The following is an 18649-nucleotide window of genomic DNA, read 5'->3' as shown; positions in this document are numbered from 1 at the left end:
GGTTAATGACTAAGCTTAATAATTATTTTCCATTTCGATAGGTGATTGCACTTTTACCATACATTTTGATCGCAAATGTGGATCGCAAAGTTATTGTAGGACTGTTCATTTTAGCAGCTAAAATGTCGTAAAAGAGCATATTTTTTGTCTTGAAACAACTTTAAAACCTGATAATTTAAGAATCGTCGTTAATACTTGGATTTATATAAATTCCGTTTAATGTATAATTATTTTAATCCCGTGACCCATCTTGCTTTAAGGAATGTCGTGATATTACTTACGTTGAATGTATAATGAACTGCTTTCCCTTCTCATAGGTTTGTTTGACCTTCCCGTCTGGCATCTGGGAGTAATGTTTATGTTACGATCGTGGTTGTGTATGTAAGTGTTGTAGTGTCCTCCCGGTTGAGTGGTCGATGTGTTTGCCACAGGCGAGGTGCGGGGGCGGCATCGATCGACAATGATTTACTACTACTACCTTCATTCATGAATGACATTCCATTCCGAGCGTATACCGACGATTAATCAATGACAGCTCGTGTTTTGTACAGCTATTTGTTTTGGGGAAACACTTTCTTTTTAAAATGTGTGCATTTGTAGAAACGACATTGCGTTTTGTATTTTTAAGTGTAAAGCGAATTGCAGTAAGTACATGAGTTCGCAGAGTTTGTTGTTATTTGATGTAGTGTAGAGGCAATTTCCAAACAGAAATATATTCCTCACTTTATGGTTTATTTTATTTCAGTCACGACTTCGCACCTTTTTTACAACATTTATTTCTTAGTTTTGTACAACTTGTGGTACAATCCCATTTCCTTAAAAGTCTATGAAAATGTTTTAGTAAAGTTTCTTCAATCTGGAACAAATTGTTTGAGCTTAAAATGTGTCCAAATGAGGTGAATAGCGGTTTAATGGACGTTTAGCTCCAAAGCTAAGTAACATTTAAAGTTAAAGACTATGCGCTGCGCCGCGCCTCGCTCCCGCTTTTAAGAAGATTAAAATCTGCATAACTGATGCTTCCGTTGTTTCGATATGCTTTGTACGTATGTATGTAAACAATCTGTACAGAATTTCATTCCGGTTAAACATTTTCTTTATATAAAAGCGAAACTGCATTCGCTTTTATGACGTTGGCTTTTAACCTGAACTCAAAAGATGAACAAAAAGCAAAGCATTTCCGAGCGCAGTTCGCTGTTCCGCAGTTTTTGTTTTATCTTGATACTGTAGCTATTGTTTTTTATTATAACCAATCTACATTTTTAAATCCTTTTTTATACAGCTAATTTTATTATACAGCTTTAAATCCTTAGAGCTATATAACATTTAGGTAGGTGTTAAATAGATGGAACACGTCCAGAATAAATTATCTGGATTACGTTACGTTGATTAAAATGCTACCAAGAAAGTGACGTCTCGCCAGTCATTATATTTGTGTTACATAAATTACATAACAATTTTTTTATCTTAAGCCTTAAATCACAACAATCATGGAGTTATCAGTTAATCGTAACATTTATTTATCAATACGTACACGACGCACGATAGCGAAATTATTGAAAAATCATCCGAATCTGATCGATTACCCATTTATCATGGATTATTATTTATTTATCTATCATGAAGGACGTTCGAGATCAATTTTGCGAATGTACACAGGTGTATAATAATATTATGACTAGCGGCCAGTCTTAATTTTATTGCACATGTTGCAATTAAACCTACATATAAGGACCGAAAATTGCTATCTGAATAAATATGATACACGTATAACCATTATCGGAGCATTAGTAAAGGGTGTTATGTACACGTCTCTACCAATGCTTCAACTTTGTCGTTCGATTAACAATTTTATTACCATCCAGTATTGTAAATCAACCGGTGTTCAGTGTATGAAAGAATGTAAAGTGACAAAATAGTGCTGAACTAGTGATGTGTGCGTAAATGAAGTGTCGATAAAAAGTATCGAGATGTAGAGAGCTGGTGGCGCCGTCTGGTGGCGCACGAATGGAGACTAGAGCGAGGTAGCGCCCGCATGGGGCAAACGGCGAGCATGTGCCGCCTCCACGGATCATGTCTTCACCACAAGAAAAGTACGTATTTAGTTTACCTGTTAGAAATACAATCTATGATCGATATGAAATGTAGACGCGTGGTTGCGTCACTAATGATCATAAAATAACGATAAACCTAAATCAAGTACTAATTATTGCAATATTGTCTGCATCAGATAAAAGAGATTTTTATTTGCATTTTTATTAAAAATACTAAGGATGTTTTGATATTATTTACAAAGTGAAAATTTGATATTATTTACAAGGTGAAAATTTGACATTAAAATAATAATATATTACGATTGTATCGATAAAGTGGTCATCTCAAAAGTAATTCAACTTTTCCTGTTAACTATTGTTTCTTTGAGACTACTTGCAATGTAGAACGACAGAGGATGGCTTTGTGAAAATCCAATTAAAATTTGTAATGCGGTGTTGATGATATTGTTTTTAAACTTAGCATATTTTTTTATTGCGCTTTAAAATAATTATTTTTAAGGATGGCAGTTACGGGCATTCTTTATATATTAAATAATTCATTATTTCGTGAATGCTGAAGGAATCTTCCATTCTACAGTATCAAGCTAAGGCCAAGGCTATATTATTACGTAGCCTTAAACAGCTGTTTGATCGCGTGTAAATGTTTTGTGTGAATAGATTTGAAATTATGTGTAGAATTTGTTACGAAAATAATATTTTGTGTGATAGAGCTGAATAGAGATAAATATGAGAATTTCTCATGATGTCTGAATACTGACTGAATCTATGAATTTCTTTCGATGTCAATTGACTAAAGTAAGTAAATATGTAGCAAAAGCAAGCCTGTTCGGTCACAATACAGGACTTTCTACAAACCTCTAAAATGCTTGATTAATACGTTACCGAATACACTAGTTAAAGAATAAAAGTAGCATTGGCGCCTCAGCTTCTCATCATATTTTTATCATTATAAACCACTACTTTTAACTTTTTGCATTTAAATACAGATAAGCGATTACATTACTTGTTCAGTAGAAGGTCAATGTCTGATAACGGTGTTAAACATTTGGTAGTCTAATGTGAAACGAATTCTATCGACCCATTTATTTACTTCGGTTTAGGCCTGAAACATCGTTTTGAAATACGTTCCTGTAAAGTGATTCTGATGAATGAAAACAAACATTACAAACTTTTTGTTTCAAACTCTAGATACTCGATAGTTCCGACAGAGAATCGCGCAACGTTTTTCGATATTTAATCTGTGGCCGATTAAAGTGGTAGGAAATCTCACTGTTTAAATTTGTGACAAGTAAATATCAATTCAAGTAAGCTTGCGAAAGTAATAAGTAGTAATTCTATCTTTTACACTCTATGTACATATATTACTGTATCTATATACATATGTGACCAGCAGACATATAGTCAGGTCACATTATGTATGTCGAAATGTCGTAAAAGTCAGATGACTTATTTTCGCACTAGCGTGATAATTTTCATCGTTCCTATAATGTCCTAATTTGGTTCATGATTTTATTATCGTACCTATATTTATGTGTTGAAACTTTGTTTTCTTAGCAACTAAGACACCTAGACTGGTCTAATTAGGTCGAATTTTAGTACTATTTTCGTACAAGTTGTTATTTTTACTCGTGTTCGTGTCAACCACCGGTCACCTGTGATTTGTTTAGTCTACCTCTTGAATATCACGTTTCTTGAGTTAGTGAATGTTTTGTCTAGCTTGATAGATTTTTTATGTATTCCATAATATTAAATCGACGTTTGTACCCAAGTTTCTACATTAATTATATTTCTATAAGTCTGATGATCGATATCTTTGTGTTTAACATTTCAATATTGATTTATTAATCTAGTCTAGTTATCTAATAAAATTATTTCTAATTGTAAAGTTACATAAAACGATTTCTCTATTCATAAATTCATCCGGAAAGTTAAAAGCAAAATATAAAGCTTTTCCTGAAATAAATTTTCCGTTTTCTTTTAAAAATCTGACCAAAGTGGTAATGTAGTATTCATTGGCTTTTCCATTGTAAAATCTTTTCAAGATTTTTTTCAAAAGAATGAATTGGAACCAATTTAAATATCGTCTTCGTAAAGAAACATTTTAAAATGGTATAAATTGTTTGTGGCAATTATTTCTGATGTTTACAATGTTTGTTATTTAAATGGGGGCAATTTTACAGTTGAGTTCTCAATTATTCCGCTCTCACGGTTGCGGATTATATGTTGATAGCCAACGGTTCTCAGTATTCATAAATTTAACAATTAAAATAAAAGAAAACAATGTAACTGTATGATGACAAGTTGAACAAATGATAAAATCTTAATTATGAACAAAAAATATAAGTCATTAAAACATAAAAAAAGAGATTTATTTTAGTGGTATTTAAACTGGGTGTCTCCGTGCTTCGGAGGGCACGTTAAAAGTCGGTCCCGGTTATCGTTTACTAAGATGACAGTCGTTAAGCCACGTCAAAGGCCTCTCGGGCGGCTTGAACGACTTTGACACCACTAACCATACGACAAACACACAAACAATAACAACAACAACAACAAAATTTGAACATAATATCTTATCTTTTTGCAGATTCAAAAGTATTAAGTACACCGTTGCCAATGCATAAATTGGACACTGCTAAATGAGAAACTGAATACAGTATTCGAAGTATACGAGAAAAACGATTACTATAAACTAGTAGGCTTTCATATAATAGTTAACAAATTACCCACTTGGAATTTCATCTACGAAGATAAATGTTCTGCATAATAAATATAATATATCAACCATAAGTAATATGGCGGCGAACACGAAAAATTCATGTTTGATGTAAATATTGCATCATTAATCATGTCGAAGAAACTTCAGATATGCCTTTGGATATTAGCCTCTCATCTTGTAACATAAATTGTTCCATGTTATGGATTCTTCACTATATTTCATCTTATGGTTAAGCCTATTTCATGTTCACCCTTGATTCTTTACTGTCTTTTCATCAGCTATTCTCATCCGCCGGTCTACGGATACTATACTTATCTGCAAAAATACGATGGTCAAGTTCACGAATTAGTTAAAACTTTATATGAGAAATGTATTTTCACGGGTTCGTCTTTGTAGCATTATCTCTTTTAGACTTATGGCTGATATTTTTATAAAACGAGAGAAAATTATAAATTCCTAACAAAGACTAGATATGTAAAGTTATTTCATTCTTTATTCACCAGGTACATAATTGCATGCTATTAAATGCAACACTAGAGCAGTAGCTTCAACAAACAATTTCATAATTTATTCACTCCGTTTTTCTTTGACTAGATACAGCGACCATTGTGTTTATGCAAGTGGCGACTCCAGCGGCATGCTTCTGTAATACGGCTTCGCTTGTTAAATATTTAGCCTCCAGCTTAGTTTACGTTTAAATATGATTTGCTAGCCGCCGTGGAACAGTAGAAACTCGGAGATAAACCCACTTTAATATTTAAAATACAACGGATCTTCATAAATTTTGTGGAACACAACGACCCTCGGATTTTAATTCACGTCCAGAAAGCGAAAGCGCTGAAGTAAATATTTCAATTTCGTTGATCTGATTCGGTACTGAAATCTGACAGGCTAATATTAGCCGATCTTATTCATCGTTGAAATATTTAACTGGACTTAATGGTCGCGTTGAGTTTGTTTACTAAAATTATGAACAATAAATAGCACATAACGATGATGGAGTTGTTGGTGCTTTCTGATGACATTAAACGCTGCGCCTTACGGTTTTGCAACTATGCTGTGCAAAATAAGGATAATTTTCTCCGCGTTTTTTCGGGCTTTGTCCTCTTCCCAGAAAATTGAGACGTGGTCATAACAAAAGATCGCCCAAAGTATTATTCTGTTTTATAAATTAACCCTTATTTGCGAGTTTGCGTCCTACAAAGCTAATCCAAGTTAAATTTTCAACTCCACAGAGATCCATTATCTAAGGTTGACATTTGAAGACAGATGGTTGCTTGTATAATACTTTCCATTGTCGGCGAATCCTTTTAGAATTCTTGTTGAGATGCCTACTGAGATAACAATGGACGTATAAAATTTATTATCAGAACTCAAAGGCTTATAAACAGCCTATCAGCGTTCCACTGCTGTGCACAAGCTTTTTGCTAACAAATTAGAGTGAAGGGAGAGTTGGCTATTTTCCTCCACTTTTGTTGATTGGCGAAACCGTTAGAATTCTTAAGGAATTGATGCTTGTGATCAACCGCTTATTGAATTTCGTCCCAAAAACAACAACCGAACCCTTGTTTTCACGATAATGGCACTTTTACACGGCTCGTGTTACGAGACAGATCGTAATTTATGATATCTGACTTATGAATTTTTGCCTGTTGAAATGTTGTCTAGTATTAAATTCGAGAGCTGAATGTTGAAATTCTATCGTAGACCCAACATAGCTCTGTTAGCATTTTAACGAAAATATTCACAAGTATCCGCGAACATTCTATTCCATTTTACTTTTACAGGTGCTACTAGGAAATTGCCACTCTCGCCACACAATACATTTATTTTCAGGTACCTGAAATGTTTCTGTTCTATTAATACGTAAACATGTTATTTTTTTGCTCAAATGTTGAAAGAAGCAGCTATTTTTACCTATGAATAGTATTAGTAGAAAAAAGATACTGTACAGAGTTAATATTGACGTTGGAATTCGCCATCGATTTTCAGAATCATTTGGTCAATTTGAAAGTGTATCTCTTACCGCAATATTGAATTCCAATTTCATATAAACCGAGTCTATCGCCATTTCTAGTGCAATCGGAGGTATAATATTGAGAATTTAACTGCAAACCTCTCGACTGTCTGTCGGCTGTTTGAAGACGTTTCGGGACCACTAGAGCGAATACTAGATGAAAACTATTTCATTGGACCATTTCAATATCAAAGGAAGTGCACTGGATGCATAATGTTCTGAGACAATGGATTGAAATATTGAAATGTAAATGAAACTGAGCCAGCCAGGTGGTGAGCGCTTGGAAAGAAGAATTACTAGGTAGTAGTGCAGCCGTTCAACGGCAATATTATTTCTGTAGCGGAACAATTCTTAGCACTCCCAAATTAGTTCTGCTGAGAAATCGAAGAATAACTTCTAGTATTAGTGTCGAGTAGGTACCATGCCGTCAAATTTTATACTATATTTGACCTGTTTGTAGACATGTTTGTATGTCCGTGGTCTTTCAAAATAGAAATTTTATTTTCACTTACATTCATATCATTCATTCTATTTTTTTCTTATTCTTTCTAAACTTACACTGTGTTACACTGGTACTTCATTTTACATAGTTGTGAAAAAACGTGTTATATTTATACGAAATGTTTCCGTATTTCGCTGTAATTTGAGAGCTGTTAGGTGTTTCCGCATTTGGATGTTCATGTTTCTAAGTGAGTTATATGTAATGGCACCTGAGGGAGCCCTAGTGTGAAAGTGTGAGTGTTAGAGTGTTATTTTATAAATAATTCAGTGTGCTTTTAGCTTCCTTGCGCATATATTTCAACGTCTTTGATGGTCTACTATCTATTTGATAATTCATTAAGTAATTAATATAGTGATCTATTAGTATCATTTTCCAACTATAATATCCTCGTTTCTATTAAAGATTTAATATCGCGTCGTCTTCGAAGCGTAAAATTAATTATATTATTAGCCTGGACCTAACAACAAAGGTTGTACAAAAAATCGTAGGCCAAAGATGTTTTGTTCCTTCTTAAGACGTTAAAGAAATCAGTGATTTTTCATTAAATATGATTAAAACGTACTATAACATCGACTTCACTTTTGCTGTCGAAATTTTTTCCATGAAAATTGTACCGTAAAACATTTGCAGTGATAATATTTTAGCGTTAACAATAATGCTTTTCTCTATATCAGTATGATAAGCCTCAGACCGATACGGAGGCACGTGGGCAGATAGTTCACTGCGTTGTAAACATGATCGATAATCGGAAGAGTTTATTGCCTATCGAAGTTCGCTTCACTTCCTCCATTGATGTTATTTATCGGTGCTACGGCCGAATGATGGGCCTCTAAAATATTGGTTTCGATACTCCCATTTTTTATCAAGATCCATATTTAAATGAGGTTTTGAAGATACAGCGTGTGTTCACATATTTGTTCAAATAATATTGTTTGTAGGGAAAAATTGAAGACGTAAATATTTTGCTTTCCTGAATATTAACTCTAATATAGGAAGGTAAAAAATGCTTATCGTTGTAAAAATGTGAAGATCATAACTCGTTTAATGAGACTATAGAATTCCTACTGCTGTACTTTTATTAAACATAATATCGTTACTTTACTAAAATGCCATTTTTATATCAACCCGTAAACGTGAGCTTAGAGTATCCCCAAAGACCGCTTAAACGAATGATCTCAGGGAGTTGATCTCGATTTCGACATAACCGTTTAGTCGCCTTTTAGGACACCCATGAGAAGAAAAAGGATGAGACATTCAAGTCAAGGCCACAATAACACTTTTTTATTATTTTCAGCTCAAATATGTAAAAATATCAAAGTTATACAATATGGCTTTTTGCATTTATTTATATCCAGCGTAAGCATGCCAGCACATGTTTTAGAGACTTATATAAACGCAATTTTGTTACATATTTTTGTCTGAAGCAAAGTTGATCGTTTTGTACCAATATTTGTTTCGGTTATATCAGAGTAAATATGACAACAGACGTAACATATATTTTTGGAACGTGTCCATTTTTCTTTCTGATGTAAGATCTCAAAAATTGTTAGGAATAATACATTTCTACCATCGCAGAAACCTCAATTTGTTTTTTAAACCAGCTACAAGCTGAGTGCCGGGAATTTCTAAATAGAGATAGATCCTCTTAGATTTTATCCATCTAGTACCGTTTACAGTGGAGATGAAAAAGGGGCTGTTTGTACATTTCCCTTTCACCATTTGTTTTGTTTTTATATGCACGCGGGTTGGCGTTTTTATCTTTTAATTTCACTCCACTTTTTCTAGTGCGTCCTTTTACCAAAAATAGCTTGTGCTTTGTTTACGTATTGGTATTCAGATCGTTCACGTTTTCCATTGAAATGATATCTCGGGCCGTTTAGTAAGTTCTATGAAGAATTGATACTAGGAATAAAGGAGTAATAATATTACCTTAATATAATGTTGCGGGAATTTTCCATGCAGTGCACTAATATAAATACATGCCTGTGTGGATTACGTCAGCGATTCTTTGTCTACTGCGCAAGGATGTGACGTGGGTTTCAAAGAGATCAAGCGCATTGGCGCAGTCCTTATACAGTTTTCTGGATTCCTACACCGTCGCCTTATACACTCTTGCTTTGAATAAAACGTCTGTTAGTTTTTATTCCTTCTCTATATTTCTTTGTGCTATGGATTAAGTATCGTTATACGAGATTAATAGGAAACATAAGTTATTTGTTGAGAGAAATTTACGACCACAGCTATAATATGCTTATGTAATTTATTTTCTCCTTTATGACAACATTTATTGGTAGAACAATAATGAATTTAACTTGTGCGATGCAATAAACTATTCAGGAAAATCTGCCCGGTATTAAACCACTCGTTTCATTCGGCTTTTCATTAACGGTACTATAAAAGAACGGGAGATTTGTAATAGTTCAGTATCCTGAGTTAGAATGACCATTGTCTCCAGCCAGGACGACTTGCTTTTCCACAAAGTAATTTAAACTTGAAGAACGAATTGCTCGGTTCGCTTGAGCCGGCCTGATGAAGAGCTGCCGTGATTTGAATATAAAAACGTATGAGGCTATTAGGTAACTGTGTGTTTACTGTACATTATGTTGTGTCACTGCTTTAGTTTTTGTTTATAGAAAACATTCTGGATGATAATATATCTTAAAATATAGTACGTTGCCACGTGCCTCCGTGGCGCAGTGGATTAAGTTACCACGCCGCTACCATTGCGTCGGGAGGTCGTGGATTCCATTCCCACACGGGAGAATTATTCACAAATAATTGTTTTGGGTCTGGTTGTACTTTGTGTCCGTTGTTTGTATGTTTGTAAAGATGCCCGCGACACAAGAACAATTAATATTAAATATTATTATTTATAAATATTATATATATATTATTGGACAACTCACACACGGTCATTTGATTCCAAACTAAGCAGAGCTTGTACTATGGTAACCAAATAACTGTTAAACATACTTATATACTTCTAAATACATACTTAAATAGATACATTAACATTCAGGCTCAGAACAAATACTCGTGCTCATCACACAAAGATTTGTCCCGGGTGGGATTCAAACACACCACACGCGGCGGTACGGTTATTGCGGCGAGGTGACCGTTAAACCACTGCGCCAAACGTGCAGTTATATTAGTTTTATTTTATTTTATTTTTATATTAGTTTTTAAAACATATTGTTACTACGCTTTAAAGCGGGTAAGAAGTATAGAAAGAACAGCCTTATCAGGCAAACGTTTCTTTCCCTTTTAAGTCTTTTGCAAACAGTTAATCGTTGCAAATCGTAGAGAATTGGTTCGTGAAAGAATTACATTCAAATCTTTTCAAGATTTTTTTTTCGAGATGTGCTTTGATTTACTTGAATTCAGTCAAATGTCCTTTCTCAGCTTTTTTTCTTTTTTACAAATCTTATAACACTTAATGTATTTCGGTTTAGTCAAGGTTAATTGTTTGTAAAACTAAAAATATAGATAAAAACAGTTACGATTGTTAAAGCATATTTATTAAATGTTATTGTAGTTTCGTATTTTATTCGCATTTATACCTATCTATAGTAACTTTGATTTATAATGAAGAAATATTACTGTTAATTTGTTACTCTTGGTTGTTTATAAATAACATCATCTATGATTTCCCTCATCAGTGGATTTATAGTTGGTAAGAAATTAGTCATATTTGATACACTAGGATTCGTGGGATTAATTTTTTTTCGGTTATTTTTTACGTCCTGTATATATCCTTCCAGAATTTTCCTTTGCTTCTGTAATTCTGTTATATCTTGAATCATTTTTTGTATTCTTTTTACGTATTCTGTATCGTTAGTGTTTGGTTTGGTCATTATATCTTTGCCCAGGGTTTCCAAAAATATTTCAGAGCCTATGTTATCCAGCTTATCTTGTTTATTCTTGCTGAAGTTGAACATGCTCTTGTCGAATTTGCTCGAAGGCATGGTAAAACTGTAGTCATATTCATCATCTAAGTTTTGAGGAGTAGAAGAAATTCGTTGCTTAGTGTGTGGGAGTCTTGGACTATTTTTCCTTGTCGGTGTTAAAGTTGACGGCTGTACTGGCAAACGCCAATTAGTTTTGACTATATTCTTTGTAGTAGTTTGTTGTATATTATCCTGCCTGAAATTATATTATTGTATTAATTACATATCTTACTAAATTCATTCAAGTGTTTTCTTGTCTTCGTTGTAATTTTTAAGTTTTCATGTTTCTCAAATTCTACTTGGAATTTTGCCATTTTTTACTTACTTGTACTTACCAGTTCTTCTTATTCCTCTGGGGTAGTAAAGAGCTTGGGACTTTGCTTGTTTGACATTTGCGTGTTGAGCAACTTTATTTAGAGCTCTCGACTCCACATGCCCTCGTGATTTGTCTACCGCGATCCTCCAATGTTTAGTCGTATCATCAGCTGAAATAACTAAAACGTCCCGAGTGAGGAAAACGAAAGTAGGAAAAGGTGGTAAAAATATAAAAGCTGTTTCTATTTTTTTTACCTGTCACAAGCAATACACTGAAAGTAAAAATCCAACTACACACTTTCATTTTATTTGGGAACTGAATTTATTTTTCCTATAAAATGCGTTTGCAATATATTTTGCTTGAAATTTTATATTTTATTTGTCATAAAACGGCGAATAGGTTTTCTATAAAAAATATAATAAAATTACTAGTGTGATTTTCGGAAAAAAATCCAAGATTATAAGTCAATTTCATTTCAACAAACCTGTTAAAAATGTCGCGCTGTAATGCATACAATATCCTCGATGATAGTTGTATTTTCAGACTTTCCTTCGAAGTTCATCGCTTCTTTGCAACAAAATATTGTTACCTAGTTTCTATCAATAGAACCTTGAAGAATAAAGTTCCGTATAAACAAAACATTTCCTACGCAGTACAATAACAATCGTAGAACATAAGGCTGCTTGCATTTGTTTTTGCATTCAGTGTCAATGTCCTTTGATCGTTTGTTTGTCTCTACTTCCTTCTACGCAAACAGGTGTTATTACGAATGAATACAAGTACTTTGGAATACCTACTTATACAAGTTTTTTATTACAAGTTTACGTTCGTTTGATGATGTTAGTACTTATATAGAGATTTGTAACCTTTCCCTCCTCCTGGCGTGTCGTCCCATGCGATGGTGGGTTCAGCCTTTTTTACACTTGTCGACCGCATCGCGGTATCCTTGATACCGTTTTCCAGAAAATGATGTTTTCAGATCTCTTTGTAACACGTTTGTCTGTATTGTCCATGTGGCCTTGCCTCTCCCACTTAGCTTTTTCTCAGGACGGACAGTTAACTAACATGCTAAACTTAAACAACATTATATGAATTATAGAGAAAAAAGAGAAACAGATTTCAATCACGTTAGTGCTCATTTGGTTCACGGAATTATGCCTTTTATTTTTTGCTTTGCAGAACATTAATATTCCTTTTAGAATATTTTATATGTAGGTAATTATATTGGATGGAATAAAACAATACATATACGTATCGTATTGTATTTGTAATACAGTCATATATCACCTCCGAGAAGTGTTATGACATTACAGAATTAATGGTATTGTTAGCGTTGAACTGTTGAACAATACGAAGAGTTCTTAGAAGATCGCTATACGATATTTGTTAGTAAGACGATGTTCGCAGCTCGTATGATAGCCAGCCGTTGAAAGTCTACAGGTGGTCGCCGTAACCATTAAGATTGAGTGGATTGATTGTCGTAATCAAGTGTGTGAGGGAAATTTCGTACTTACTGAGACGTTTGAGCTTATCATTTCAATTTGTTGTTTGAAGAAGAGGTAGGTAAGAACCAGTTTTTTTTTATTAGTGCCTGTGTTTAGGTTATTGAGTGTAACAAGCAGAGCTGGAAAGATAAAACATAACTATTCTTTGCGAAAATAATCTTCTCATGCTGCTGTAAATCCAAACATAAATATCAACACTCATCATATTTCTCGACAAGGTTTCATAAAGTAATCTCACCGAAGCACAACATAACGTTTTTATATATTTCTATAAACCACACGTTCGACGTTTCTTTCCACTCAAGTTAAACAAACTTCATTTTACAGTGCACTCACACAAAATTAAATTACTGCAGTGAGATCCTGAACACTCTTAACTTTGAATTACGACTGAGCTTAAGATTGCAGTGCAAAAGCGCACGAGCTCTTGATAAAAAATATATTGTGTACAGCGTTGAGGATAAGGCAACATTGTACTATAATAATATAAAGCGTTGCCTTGATAACTGAAAAATTACTGGATTATCTCTAGAAAATGTTCAGATTATCAGGTTCTTTTTGTTGGTTGAAAATGTTGTAGTCTTTGCGCTTTGTATTATCAACACTATTATAAAATCTGAGTGTAGGTTTGATTTATAGAACACTTTCTTTCTGACCTTTTAGCTATTATTTATGAGGAGTAAAAAGGAAATAAGACAATTCACGACTTTTATAATTTAATTGCTGTAAAAAAAAAAGAAAATTAATTAGTTCTTAGGATCCACAAACGCACTCTAGTCCTTTTTTTTACAAACCAGTATTGAAGTTACAATTAATATATGGAATTGGAATGAACCCATCAATGTCCCTCTGTTGGGCAAAGCCTCCCATAATCAGCGAGGGCTTACGCCTTGAGTCCACCACAAGCCAATTGCGGGTTGGCGACAATCAATATAATTTGTTGAAACTAATAACTCTGTTTTTCTATAACTGACTGTACGACCTAAATAGCGTGCACACGTAATGTATAACAATGTTATATGACATTGTGCAACGTCAGTAACAAATTGTTCTAACTCAGAACTAATACGGTTCGGACGACGCTTCTGCATACAAAGTGGTCATTGGCCTTAACACGAACCACAACTATATACATTACATCATTGATTCTGACATTGTTTGGCCACAATTTTGTTTTTCAATGTGTCACAAACTTCAGTGGAACTAAAGAGATCATCGTTGTTATCATTCATAGGTTTCTGCATCTAGGTCTTGCCTTACAATCAGCCATCATCAGAAGAATCGTTTTCATTCAAAACCAAAACTGAAATCAAAGGCAACATCTCGTTATAGCTAATAAGTATTTAATTCTACTTAGTCAAAGATGATTTCTATCGTAGCCCATGTCTCACCCTTCAGGAATTTCGTGGACTATCCTCAGGAACAGCTAAAATACTTGATAATGTTAACATATTCAGGTTAATTGTGATACGTGAAGCCAAATACGAGTTAGTTTGCTGTACTAATCTTGTGTTGTGTTCAAACATATTACACACAGTATGAGCGACTGACCTCTTAAGCGTATGTGGAACCGCGTTTTGCATGTAAGCGAAACATCTGCACTGATTTAATTTTGAACCACTACTATGAAAACTCGATCGAATGCTCTTATGCAGCGACGAGTTAGATGTGAGTTACAATAGTAATAGTTGTTGTATTTTTTATGTTTCGCTCTCCTTAGTCTGTTATATTTTATTACACGATATGCCTTCGTATTCTAAAGCAAGCTTATAAATCGCTTAACGGGGAGCTCATACATCGATACCATTTTATGGTCAACTTAATTTCCTCTTTTGAAAGCCATTTTATGGAGGATAAAAGAATCGGTTTACGATATCATATATTTTGGCTTGAGCTTATCAAGCCTATGTTTTCAAATCGATATATTGAGAGATTGTACTCGCATTAAGATTGCAACCATTTTGTTTTGGAGTGCGGTACGAGTGCTGATTATTCACGGATTATCTTTCTGATCTTTCTCACGTCACGAGATTCTTTAACAGCCCTTGTTCGACTCTTGTTAGAGTTGTCAAAGCCTTTGAAGGGCCGACCCTTTTACGTGATCTAGAGTATAGATATGATGTTGAACAAAACGTCTTAAGATCGGCCACAATGTAAATATTGCAGTTTTTTACCAAGTTCAAGTATGACGACCGGTTTAATACGGATATATGCCGAATGTTATTTAGCACCACAATATGATATGCATAAAAAAACATAATCTGGCGCTGGTAAAACAAACTGTAAGGCTGCCTGTCCACCGACAATCAGCAGCATCGGACAAAAGGCAAAATATAAGAGTTATGCATATTATATTGGTTAAATTGGTACAACTGGGCTTCTCTCTTTCCAGTAGATAGGTAGTCTAGTGAGTAGAGTAGAGTAGTTCTCAAACTACATTAGTAAGTATGTATGTATGTATATTGTTACCCTACAGTAAATAGTTAAGGTCTGATGTATATCCTATTAAATTGTTTCTGCCTGCTCATGCGTTACAAGTACTTGGGCCCTCCCATGGAAATACCATTTATGTGTCGGTCGCAATCAGTATATTTAATTTGCTAGTGGAAAATTTATTGTTGATCCGGTGTCTTAATGTTTTGCATGGGTTTTCCGTATTGTCGTAACGCATATCTATGAGATCCGTGAACGGTAATTAGTATTTTTTGTGGCTTCTATATTGTCATCAACTGATGAGGTGAGTGACGTTTTGAATGTATTTTGTTGTAGCTTTAGTCCGATCCCAAGTCTGCTGTCTGTATTAAAACTAGAATTTTATAATAAATAAGCTTTTAGACTTTAAACTTTTAGATTTTAAACGGTAAAAAGTTATGCGTCTTGTTTGCAAAAAAATATCGGGTGCCTTCATTTGCAATTTAAATTCAACTTAATAAAAGCCTAGATCGATAAATTATTATACTTTATTTCTATTAGTCCAATATCGAAATGTAAGTGACCGAAGAAAGTTCTACTTGTATAATCCGAACAAACTTTCTAAGTAAAGTTTTAGGCTATTTCTACATGTTTTGAAACTTTCATCTCATTAGCATGTTTCGAAAATGCCTATGTTCGTCGTTATGTGAATTGTTTATATCAAAAACATATTGGAATGTGACACTGATAACGATCTCATTTATAGATAAAAACGTGACGGTATTTTATATAATTTGTCTGAATAACGGAAGCATAGATGTATTATGTAAATCATAAACGTTCGTGTTATAGATTACGATCTATAAGTGGCCAGTACGTCAATAAGTGGGCGGCGATCCGACTGGACCGGAGTCGTCGCCGTCAATCTTATGTGCCGTACATTTGTGTCAAGTCCATACGATCATATGATAAGGATCCGTTCGTATGAGAACTGACACTTTGAGGCTGTACAAATTATAATACATGGGCTAGTTTAGCCTAACGAATATTGCCTATATCGCGACATCAAACTCAAATAAACTGAGTACTCAACGCGATAAAGACGCAGTTCTTCAACGCCTCAACTAATTCTTTATTCATACTCTTCTCGGTATTACTACGACTTTATACACGAAAATTCGAATTATTATTACCTAATAAACCTCCTTAAGGAAACTCTAGATGTACGCAATGCTGTATAATTACGTATTCAGTAATAAAGTACACTTTAATATCGAAATACCTAAATTCCTTTAGTACTGTTTATCTTCGTCAAATAAGTTACAAAATAATTACTGGGAATACCGCTACGAGAGGAGGAGGAATTGCGGGAAATAATTATTTTAGGGTACAGACTACTTGGAGTAATTATTTTACTGTCAAGATAAGTCTCTGTGTCAGCCTGAAAGTGCTAGTTTCAAAACGATATAAAATTTGGCTCGTGGTACGGAATTAGCGACCTAATTTGCTTTGAAACCCATTGGGAGAGTAACTTGTAGGCTTGTGGTTTACTTAAGAAATTGTACTACTTGCCCAAAACTTCTGTACAAGACTAAAGTGGCAAGATAGTTAGGCGAAGTATGCTATATTAATTTCGGAAATGTTTCTTTGTGTTTCACGACAGTTACCGGCCCAATCACATTACAGGTGGTTGTGTCGAAATAGAATAGTGTAAACTTAACAATTTTACCTAAAAATATTTTCAACTATAATACGTTGTAAGATCTCACTTATAATAAACTAAATGACAACGTAGATACAAGTAGATAATTTATTTTCATATAACAATTTACATGAGTACATGTACACAATAAGCTAACAGGCTTAAATATTGTGTGTGAACATTATCCAATATTGAGTAGAGCCTTACATATTTTAGTTTAAGAAGGTAAACAAGCTTATTGGCTGTTGTGTGTCATGTAGAAGTCATAAACTGTTGCTGCCTCGCTGTTATGTATTAGAATAACATAATTATATGGTATTTTTAATTTATATATTTTGGTGGTGCATATTATGTTAATTTTGGTAGATATAAGGACTTGAAAAAGAGGTATATTGTACTTTCTGTAGATATTGAGAATTCATCATGAACAACATCATAATGCTTTTAGGCATTAGATATAAAAACTAAAAAAACTAATTTTATCAGTTTATGTAGTGCACTTAAAGCACTCTATGTTGGCTCTACTGTTGTCAAAATTCTGTTTCATCGCGCTACCAATTTGGCGTTTTAGACAATCTTATTTTAAGTTTTTTGGATCACAATAGGCAAAATATGGATACGTTTTGCAGATATTTTAATGCTGATAAACTTAAATCGGGTTACGTTAAAGTGGAATTTCAATTACTCTCTAAGTCTACACATGTTCAGTTTACAAGTATTCACACCAAAGTCCTGCTAAAATTCCTTCCCTTGTTATGTTAATGTTAACAATTGCGCACTTCTAAGGGCGTTATGCAAACCCCTAGAAACTTCAACAATGCTGTGTATGCAAGCAATGTTGTTGAAGACTTTGATCCTGTGTCTGTCTGACATTTCAAATGTTTCTCAACCATTTGTACAAGCAGACTTTAAAACAAGTCCGTTTTTGTTAAAGCGGGAATTTCAGGCATGATACTTTACCATTCCATGTATGTATGCATATGCGAAGGCGACTAAAGGCTCGCGAATTTATCTCTCGCATGCCTTAAGAAGAACGTAATAAACGCATTTTGTAATAATAGGTGCATGACTCTGGTTGTTATTTAATTTTCATTAGGTTTTCCTTATTGTACACCGTGTGAAAACATGTATTGTGATTGCTGAAGTGTGTCAGTAAGGCAGCATTTTCATACAATTCATTGTATCTAAAGTAAAACATTACATAACATCGCAAAAAACACGTTATAACATTTTGTATAGTTACTATTACAATTGTTGTCGTATAATATTATTCGAACAGCCATTCAAGAATATTTATCCTTCACAAAAAGCCACGGACAACATATTACGTTTACTTAAAACTCCTTTCGTGATATTACAGTGGAAAAAGCTTTCCTAAGATATTTTTAGATCAAAGACGACGATGGAAGGCTTTCAGCTGTCTAAATAACAGACCAACGGGTTATAGACATGTAGGTACTCATAGTAATAGCCTCTTATAT

At 34.0% G+C, this 18649-nt stretch overlaps 2 protein-coding genes across 9 annotated transcripts in view; one reads left to right on the top strand and one right to left on the bottom strand.

The window, feature by feature from the left end:
• Positions 1 to 18649, top strand: part of LOC142979590 (dual 3',5'-cyclic-AMP and -GMP phosphodiesterase 11-like) — a 217211-nt gene that overhangs the window by 116921 nt on the left and 81641 nt on the right. The window contains exon 2 of one of the 8 annotated variants that reach the window (XM_076124608.1): positions 1863 to 2090. The exons of the other annotated variants lie outside the window; for them this stretch is intronic. Within the exon in view, the coding sequence (XP_075980723.1) occupies positions 2033 to 2090 (58 nt within the window). The 5' untranslated portion in view covers positions 1863 to 2032. The remainder of the gene's footprint in view (positions 1 to 1862; positions 2091 to 18649) is intronic. 8 annotated transcript variants of the gene reach the window in all.
• LOC142979402 (uncharacterized) lies at positions 10776 to 13291 on the bottom strand. The gene is made up of 3 exons (XM_076124286.1): positions 11804 to 13291; positions 11559 to 11727; positions 10776 to 11429 (listed from the first exon to the last, which is right to left on the bottom strand). Exons 1-3 carry the CDS (start codon positions 11850 to 11852, stop codon positions 10889 to 10891), a joined length of 759 nt encoding a protein of 252 aa, XP_075980401.1. The 5' UTR covers positions 11853 to 13291; the 3' UTR covers positions 10776 to 10888.

This window comes from Anticarsia gemmatalis, chromosome 16 (genome assembly GCF_050436995.1).
Source record: "Anticarsia gemmatalis isolate Benzon Research Colony breed Stoneville strain chromosome 16, ilAntGemm2 primary, whole genome shotgun sequence".
Taxonomy (NCBI): Eukaryota; Metazoa; Arthropoda; class Insecta; order Lepidoptera; family Erebidae; genus Anticarsia; species Anticarsia gemmatalis.
Note: the sequence above shows the minus strand (reverse complement) of the source record. Positions and strands in the feature narration are given on the sequence as shown.